Source organism: Rhododendron vialii, chromosome 8a (genome assembly GCF_030253575.1).
Source record: "Rhododendron vialii isolate Sample 1 chromosome 8a, ASM3025357v1".
NCBI lineage: Eukaryota > Viridiplantae > Streptophyta > Magnoliopsida > Ericales > Ericaceae > Rhododendron > Rhododendron vialii.
This window is the reverse complement of record NC_080564.1, coordinates 1,078,511-1,087,520: the sequence shown is the minus strand read 5'-3', so window position 1 is coordinate 1,087,520 and position 9,010 is coordinate 1,078,511. Positions and strand designations below refer to the sequence as shown.

The window sequence follows — 9,010 nt, the reverse complement described above, 5'->3', positions numbered from 1 at the left end:
GCCGGCTGTTTCTTTTTGTGTCTCAATTTGTTTATTGACCTTCCTAATAATCAAGTCAACCTAATAACCAGCGCAGTTTACTATATTTGCTTGAAGAGAAATGAATGGTTAAGAGTATGGCCGGCTGTTTCTTTTTTGACACGTATGCTTCGTTCAAACAGAATACTGATAACTGGTCGACTTAATACAAATTAGAAGAAACAAGCAGCTGCTAAACAGGAACCAAATACAAACTATAGTACTTCAGAATATATCCATTTCCATTAAGAAAACGTCGGTGTTTGCTCTAAACTGAGCCAGAACAAACAGAGTACCCATGAATTTCCACCTAGAAAACCAGGATATAGATCTTACACAAATCTAATGACCATAGATATTAGATCTTTCAGAAACATTTAGCAGATCCTTTTCTCTAGAAAACAGACACGAAAACAGAAGAGAGTTGCAAAACCAATCTTGAAGAGACCTTTCTCCCAACACTTCTGCTTCTTTTCACTTGTACTCCAAAATCATGTTGTTCTCAGGAGACAATCCAACACAAGCTCTCAGAATGTTTTCCAGCATAGCCCGCTGCTTTGACAGCGCATTCACCACTGGTGTGCCCGGTGGTACCTGAGCAAAAACACCATTCCAAATTCTACTTATCCAAAAACTTATCTAATATATGTCAAGGTGGTGTGGAGGAAAAGCAAAATGTGCAAGGGGAAGGCAAAAAAAAAAAACTTTTTCCCCTTCTTCTCATACTGTGAATAGTTTGTGAGTGCAAATAACTCTATGTAAATCATTTCCCATAGCATAGTGAAGAGTTGGTTGTCACTGAAAGTTTTGCCCCCATCATGCTTATTTGGTGTCTATATCCAAAGTACTTCTAATAACATGCAATGAGTGAAAAGGAAATTTTAGGGAGACTAGCAATAGAAACTTACAAGAGGGGCCTTGGTGAGGTAGCTGAGGATGGTAGCCACAGGATGGAATGAGTGAAATTTACCCTGTAAAACAGGAGATCTGTTATGTGCTTTCCATATAAATATGGGAATAATATAGTACCAATGTATAGACCATAAGTGATGAGGAAATGGAATGGGAGTTCATGTTAGTGTGGCAAAAGCAGACCTCTCCTTCTGCTTTGAGCTGAATGCGAGTGCTAAGCTCAGCAAGGAGGACCAAGTCCAAAATGATTGGAGCCGCCAACAAGGAATCCTCGCACGTGTTGTGCATCACTATGGTGTTCTTCCCACCCATGAATATCTCCGATGTGTACTCGTCCATGGCCCTCTTGCTATCCGCAACATACGGCACATACTAAAACACCACACACCCACCATTTATATGAGAACTAAACATACGCATAAACTGCATTTGTGTATAGAGTGCGAGAGAGATGGATACCTTGATGACAACCACATGATCGGGATGCTCACCGGGCTCGAAAAGGATAGCATTGCTAGAGACCATGTCATCTACCACATTGCTTTTTGAGATTTCTTTGGAGCGGAAAGTTTGGGGGGCAGAGAGATTCATTCCATCATTGTTTCCCAAATGGTTATAGCTCACAATTGAGGTTGGCTGTTACCGCAACAAAAACAATATCACATCAACTCTTAACCAACAATACAAGCACAAAATCCCAAACAAGTAAAAACTTGAAAACAAAAAAAAAAAATTAGAAAATGGAAAACAGAACTGGAACCGAAGTCCGGGCTCAAGAGCAAGCTAACACATTAATTTTAGGCCGATTCAAATGACAAAGTCTCAAAGTACATCATGGAACAATTTTCTTCTTTTTGTATCAAGAAGTTGCAATACAAGAAGCAGGGAAGAATCAAATAACAATGGACAACATAAAACCATGAGCAAGCAGCATTTTCTTGAGAAATCGTGAATGCGAGAAGAAATTACCTTAAAATAAACACACTAGAAACAAAATCAAAATCCCAAAATAGAGAACAAATAAATCACACATTAAACTTGAAACATAAACGATATATACCTTGATACCAGCTCCAACTAGGAAATCAACAAGTACAGACTTCATTTTCGTCTGACCACTCTTGAAGTCATCTCCACCAATCAAACTGTTCCTGCTTATGGCCAAATCAATCAGCCCTGCAACACCAGAGATTCCCAAATAAGAACTGTGAACTAATTACTATCCAACCTCTATTAAGGTGCAAAATGCCTGGTTAGGCTTCAAACTGACCTGGGACAAAGGTATTCTGAGGGCTTCCATTGATGAAGGGAATGTTTTCAAGCACACAAGCAATGGCATACAAGGTTGAAGGAGATATCTCAGCCTCATTCTTGTCTACGGAAGCAAATAGGCTCTCCATTGTGTCATTTAACCCTACAATTACATTGCTGTATCTCTCTGTATTAGCAGTCCAAAGCACCACCACCTTGTCCACCTTGCTCTTCTCCTTGAACGCCCTATTTCAACACATCATCAATCCAATTAATTGATACAAAACTAGTCAAACAATTATCTCCTGAGCATTTCAATTAGGGACAATGATGTGCTTTCAGAATCATTATGCAAAATCCTACCCCAAAGAGATGCTTTGGTGGCATTATTGAAGTAATATGCTATCGTACACCAACTATTCTAGCACACTATCAAGATCCTGTTTTGACCCTTCTGGTTATCATCGCTGAATATTGCGCATTTTCGTAGACCGTTGTGTCTAGATTCCAACACCAAATAATCATTAATCAATGATAAGCAAACGGGCTTATAAAATTTTCCTATCTCAAAATTTCCAAATGTGTCACATCACACTATGATTTTCGTATGTACTGTACATCACACTTAATTAATGGTGACTACCTGATATCTTTAATAATTTGCTCAACCTGCTCCTTCTTGGTCCCTTTGATCACGTTGTTGGCACGTGAGCCCTGATTGGCAGCAATGAAATCAGGGTCGTAGATCCCGGGGAGTGGGACCATGGATTCCATGTAGGGCCTCAGCTGCTTCTGCAGGTCAATGTCAAACACCCTAGCCCTGGCCATGGCATCTGCCAAATTCATGTCACTTATGTCCCAACCCCCAAACACCACGTCATCTGGGTTAACCTGTTCATCCCAGAAAATCATGCAACAATCAGTTCAAAGCAATTACTAGAGGAAATATTAGATATATATATTCTCAGTGAACAAGTATGTATAAATGTTTTGTTCTGGGTAATTTGAACGTGTATGTATAAAAAAGTTGGATAATTTACAACAAGGCTCAATACATCCCCATGGTCCAACAAGTGATGGTGGTCAAATCATTAAGACCAAGACGTACAGAAACCTAAAAAACATGTCTACATGTTTCTATCTATTAGTAGTAATATGATGGCAAAACAACTACTTCAAGAGGTCTCACTCCTAGGAGGTAAATCAATGATTTATTGTCATTCTTTGGCAAACTCTATATCAATTTGGATTGTGATGATAATACCTCAAAAGGTCTCACCGAACAGAACCACGACCCCAGGACCCACCCCGGTTCACTAGACTGAGGGACTACATGTACGGCCTTAGGACCAGTAGGGCAACCACGTCAGGACAGAAGGTGATGTCAAGTACCCAAGTAATTATTGAGTGGTTTTGGGCACCTCCACCACCAGTAAGTAAGTAGTGGGCTCCACATAAATGTGTGGTAGAGAATAGTTTTGGGGCCAGTAAGTAAGTAGTGGGCTCCACATAAATGTGTGGTAGAGAATAGTTTTGGGGCATCACGTGGTTGTGCCCAGGAACCACCCAATAAATTTTTGTCCATTATTTACCAAGTAACCAACTGTTAGCCTATTTGTTTACCAAATCTTAATCTGTGTACTTGTGAAACTTCTCCTTCCGCAGACGGGAAAAGGGTCTAGAGAGCTCTATTATGATGAATGAGCCTTTCATGATGAACTAAACTGCCACAAAACAAAGTTATAGTAGTACAAAGGGGGGAAGGGAAAATGGGTACCATTGGGAGAAGACTCTTAAATGGGGCATAAATTTCCTCTCCATTGAAAGACCCAACTCGGATGGTGGATGCTTGAGTGAGTGATCCAAAATAGTTGGCTTGTTGTACCTTATCTTTTGTTGCCCAAGAGATTCCCCTGTCAAGTATCAACATGTACATCTCATTAAACACACAAAAACACCCCACTAGAAACAAACTTCTCAGAAACAAATCTCAACATGCACACAATTAAACAATTCACCAACCACCCAAAAAAAAAAAAAAAACTGAAAACAAAGGGGAATCAAGATCCCCACAAGTGTGGAATTGGTCTAAAATTAATCGAGGTGCGCGTAAACTGGCGCGGACACCTAAGTTGTAAAAAAACAAAGGGAATCAAGCTTTTCAAGAAACTCACTCCCGATTTGCAATAACACCACCAGTGAGGGTCGAGCCATTGTTTCCACCCCATCCGACGAGCATAACCCTGTCCAGATCAAAGATAAATTCACTCAATTGAAAGACCCAGAAAATGAAATTCAATAAAAATTAGAACTTAATGGATTATTGATGAAAAATGGGAATACCCTAGTTTTGGGACATGGGTATCGGTCTTGAACTCGTATTGGACGGATTTGGGCTTGACAATCCATTGGTAGGTCCCATTCCTGTTCTCATGAACCAGTTCTGTGGTCTCGTAGTTGTACACAGAATGAATCTCAGTCTCTGTGTATTTCACATTCGGGCTCTCTACCTTGAAATTGTCGATAAACATCTTCACCCACTAAGGCAAAATGAGAGGAGATCTCAACAATTCAAGAGAGAGAAAAACAAGATGCTTGTGTGTGTGTGTGTGAGAGAGAGAGTCTGCGTGTGCGAAAGGAAAGGAGCAAAGTGTGTAACTTCTGTCCGTGATTTTCTGGTAATGCTGGTGGTGCACGTTCATGTGACACCTTGGGGGTTGTATATATAGGCGAGGCATGTGGTTGGGAGGGTGCACGTGGCGGGATGTGAGTGGAGGGTGACCCCACTTTTGTAATTATTATTGGCGCTTGGTTTAAAGCGAAGCTTGGCCATGCAGGGGGGGGTTGGTTGTGTGTGAACACAATAGTCCGCTCCATTTGATCGTCTATTTTGACAATTAATTGTTAGAATTTTATAAAATTTTAAAAATTCAGACAGTATAAAATATTTTTGGATGATGAGACTGAAGCACTTTGTTTAAATCGAAGTTTGACCATGCAAAGCAAGAAGTGGGGTGGCCTTAAGCAAACACAATAGCCTGCTCCATCTCACCGTCCGCCTTAGCAATTAATGATCAGAATTTTGACATACAAAACATTTTTTGACGATAAGATTGAGTGATGCTGGAAGTGAAAGAGGTAAAATTATTGGGTGATACTGATATACCGTCTCATAATACTTCAAGATTCTTCTCAATCGCACTTTATCAACAGTAGTATAGTCATTGAATCATTATTTATCACGTGACTGGTCTAATGGGTAAACATTTGAATTCTCTTGCTCGATGGTGAGGCTTTATTGTAACCGTTTGGTGAAGCTAAACGTAATTATACTAGAAAAAAAGGGAAATTGAGTGTCATGTAGTAATACTTTTTCTTGAAATCAATGCATATTCACGTGTGATTCCCATTCCGTTAAAGTTTTTTTTTTTAATATTAATTTTTCGTTTTATGAGATATATCGTTCTCTCATAATACATCACTTTTAATTCAAAAAATAAATATTTATTTTAATTATTGAAGTGTATGTTCTGCCCATAAAAGTGTGGTTGGTGTAGATATACTAGATAGAGACTAAAACATTGAGTGATGGTGCTCTCTCGTGCATTATTGAGTGATGAACTCCATGTAAATGTACAGTGGTGGTGGAGTGTATTGAAGCATTTCGTGACTATACTTGAGGACCACCTAATAATCATCAGTTCGTTTGGATGTAGCCAAGTAAAAAAGTGGTTGTTCAAAAAAAAAAGTTAAGAAGTGGTGAAGCGATTTGGGGCCACTGATGAACCACTTGTACGGAGTGACACCGGGGAGACGACACGGCGTGGAGGTGGGCTTTACGCGTGGCACAATTCGATGGATCCATGTGGACCACCCTGTCACGTGGTACCCGTCAATAATTTCCAATTATACAAACTTGTTTTGGACAACGTATATTTATTCTATCTCTCCCCTGATCACACCATCATTCTTTCTTCTTTTTCTCCTTTTAAAATTCGGAACATACAAAATATGTTTGGATGATTGAAATCGCCAACGGAGTACCAAGTACATGGTGCCGACCCCGCACCAAAAACTTCTCGTAATTTGGACATGGGTCCGCCAGAAAGTAATCGTTTGTAGAAGAAGGTACTGGAAAAATCGGAACAACCGACTGGTAAAAACAAAAAGTAAAGGAGTGAAATTAGTGGCCAACTGATTTCACAATTGGGACCAATTATCATATCATAGTTGTGATGTTTTCTATTATTGGGGAAGTGATTTTTGGCTGGCGATCAAGGCTTGAGACTTATGAGTTTTTTGTTCTTTTAAGTTCTCAAGTTTAAAACTTTTCAAATGCTATTAATTCATTTGGGATCACTCCATATTCGATATTTGCTCCAGCTACAAGTAGATATCTACTGATGGCCGATAGGTTTATGGTTCCAAGAATTGGTCGAAATGTGACACCTAACTATAAAAAAAGTTCCTTTTAGTGACAGGTGGACCATTGATGTGCGTGCATATTGCCACAAAACCATTCGGTGGTAGAGTGAGCTTTATTCTCTTGTGGATGGAGCAAGCGATATGACTTTTGACTTGAGGTGTTACGTTAGGGCATCCGCACTGGTCTTTATAAATTTTGAACCAAATTACATCTTAAAAATTTACTTTATTACTTTAGCTACTCACTTTTCAAATGTTTATTACATCAAACTCTTTACTCCCACTCTCTACTCAATTAAATATTAATAAAATTGTCCCCACGGATGAATAGTGCCGGATTGGAAACAAATAAAAGAGGTGGGTGAGACAAAGTAAATTAATATAAAAACCTTTAATGGATGAACAGTGCCTCTCTTAAGATAAAGAGAAACTGTTGCAAAACTAAAACTTTGGCAAGTGATCCCTACTAGTAAAGAGGCTGATGTGATTTTGCTCGTTAAAATGAAGTACATGGTAGTTTAGCTACTCTAGTGTGAATGCTCTTAGTGATTAATTTACGTAGAAATTTTTTTTTAGTTCAAATTTGTTCAATTTTTTTTGGCATTTGTTAGTTTTATGTCAAACTTTTATGTGATATAGGTGAGTAAGGACGATAGGAATCGGAAAAATAAAAAATTATGACTTTTACACAAGTATTTTGAAAAATATCAAAAAAAAACTCAAAAAGTCAATGTTTGGATTTTTTCTTGAATATTTTCCAAAATACTCTACTTGTTTAAAAGTCATAATTTTTAACTTTTTCGATTCCTATCGTCCTTACTTACTCATATTCCCAAAAAATTTGGTGTAAAACTAACAAACGCAAAAAATAAAATAAGGACAAAACTAAAAAATTGTGTTGCATAACACTAGCGTGAACTTATATAAATTGGCGAGGTAAACATTCAAAGGAAATAGAAAGAACAACTAACAAGAAATGAAAAAGCTTATCACGTTACCATGTTATAAACTACGATATCACGTTGCCATGTTCTATTAATTGAAACAATTGTTTTGACATGTAGTGCAATCTAATTGATTTGGAGAGAAAAAAAAATGTTTACAACGCCGATGTATATAATTTAATTTCAGGCCATGTTACGTTTGGCCGTACATGCATACGTATGTGGAGTGGAGGGAACAAGAAGTGAAAAACGTTGAGAAGTATAACATTTAAAACATTCCAAATAAATCATTTTCAACAAGGAATGGTAAGCAGAATTACACGAAACGTATTCTATTTCTCTTTTTCTTTCTGAAGGGCTCTCTGATATATCCCTTTCATAATTTGGAGGGCCCCAAGTAAATCCCAAAAGGGAGGACCATTATTATCCATGACCACATGAAAAGCTTCAGCTTTTGCTCACCTTTCCTATTTCCCCACCTATTCTATTGGATTCTGGTCAATTCTTCTGCCTTTTCTTACTTTGGAGAATTTGTACAACTTTTTTTTATTTTTTATTTTTTATTTTATTATTTTTTTTGTTTTGAGTAAAAATTTCTGCTCCTGTAGAATTATTCAGCCTTAATACTCCTTGGGTTCAAAGGAGAGAGTATATCAACCCATATATATCCAGAGTGTTTTGAAGCCATAAGAAAAACTTTTTGTGGTTTGGGTAAAAAGTATGGAAAATTGACACAACTATATATATATTTGGGGGGCCCTGTTGCTTTTTCTTCATTGACCTGTAATTAAACCTTTATTTCCCCGAAAAGTGCGCTAGTTATATGATTTTGATTTTGTTTAACATCATGATTCATGGCAACGCGGTCTATTTTCCTTCCTTTTTTCCCACTTCTTATATATATTGTGAATCGGCTTTTGTGCTTGTACTAATTTGGCAACGGTTTTTGTACAATTGACAATACCACGTTTGTCCAAACTTCGTCGATTCTTCTCAAAATATGTAGATGCACTTTGATACTATTGTTATAGTCAACAATTGAAAACGTTTATAATGCAAGAACTGAAGGTGCTTACTCCTCATATAGAAACTCAGATGCACTTAATTTAGCCAGTTAAGTGTTGCATGTATGTTGACAAATGTGTTGCTTTCATCATCAATTTTGGGACCCTGTTTTCCACGAAAAGTTTGGTTTACATCATTGTAATCTTCACTTCTACTATTTGTATATAATTATAGAAGGACTTTGAGAGTGACAAAAATCGTATGAAACCACGAAATTTCTAAAATTGAAAGTCTTTTCCAAAAAGAGATTTCCTATATTATGATCGGCTGGTTGTCTCCTAGGAGAAATAATTCGATATTTAATTCACCGGTTATTTGTTATGCCTTCTTCCATAATGTGGATCCCATCTCAGTGAATGGCCAAACAAATTATAAGACAAGGGAGCGATCTATTG

General features: G+C 37.7%; 1 protein-coding gene across 1 annotated transcript; it reads right to left on the bottom strand.

Annotated features, from left to right (window-relative positions):
* Positions 1–239: 239 nt before the first annotated feature.
* LOC131298195 (inositol-3-phosphate synthase) lies at positions 240–4,890 on the bottom strand. The gene is made up of 10 exons (XM_058323540.1): positions 4,525–4,890; positions 4,356–4,424; positions 3,959–4,094; positions 2,825–3,072; positions 2,201–2,427; positions 1,991–2,106; positions 1,390–1,566; positions 1,114–1,302; positions 927–989; positions 240–612 (listed from the first exon to the last, which is right to left on the bottom strand). Exons 1-10 carry the CDS (start codon positions 4,710–4,712, stop codon positions 493–495), a joined length of 1,533 nt encoding a protein of 510 aa, XP_058179523.1. The 5' UTR covers positions 4,713–4,890; the 3' UTR covers positions 240–492.
* Positions 4,891–9,010: the final 4,120 nt, after the last annotated feature.

Bases quoted from the DNA above. Each gene is read 5' to 3' on its own strand.
- LOC131298195 (XM_058323540.1), bottom strand. From the start codon at position 4,712: ATGTTTATCGACAATTTCAAGGTAGAGAGCCCGAATGTGAAATACACA. The intron at 4,095-4,355 runs GTGAGTTTCTTG...GATACTTGACAG, and splicing joins GGTGTTATTGCAAATCGGGA to GGGAATCTCTTGGGCAACAA. The intron at 1,303-1,389 runs GTATCCATCTCT...GTGGTGTTTTAG, and splicing joins ATCATGTGGTTGTCATCAAG to TATGTGCCGTATGTTGCGGA.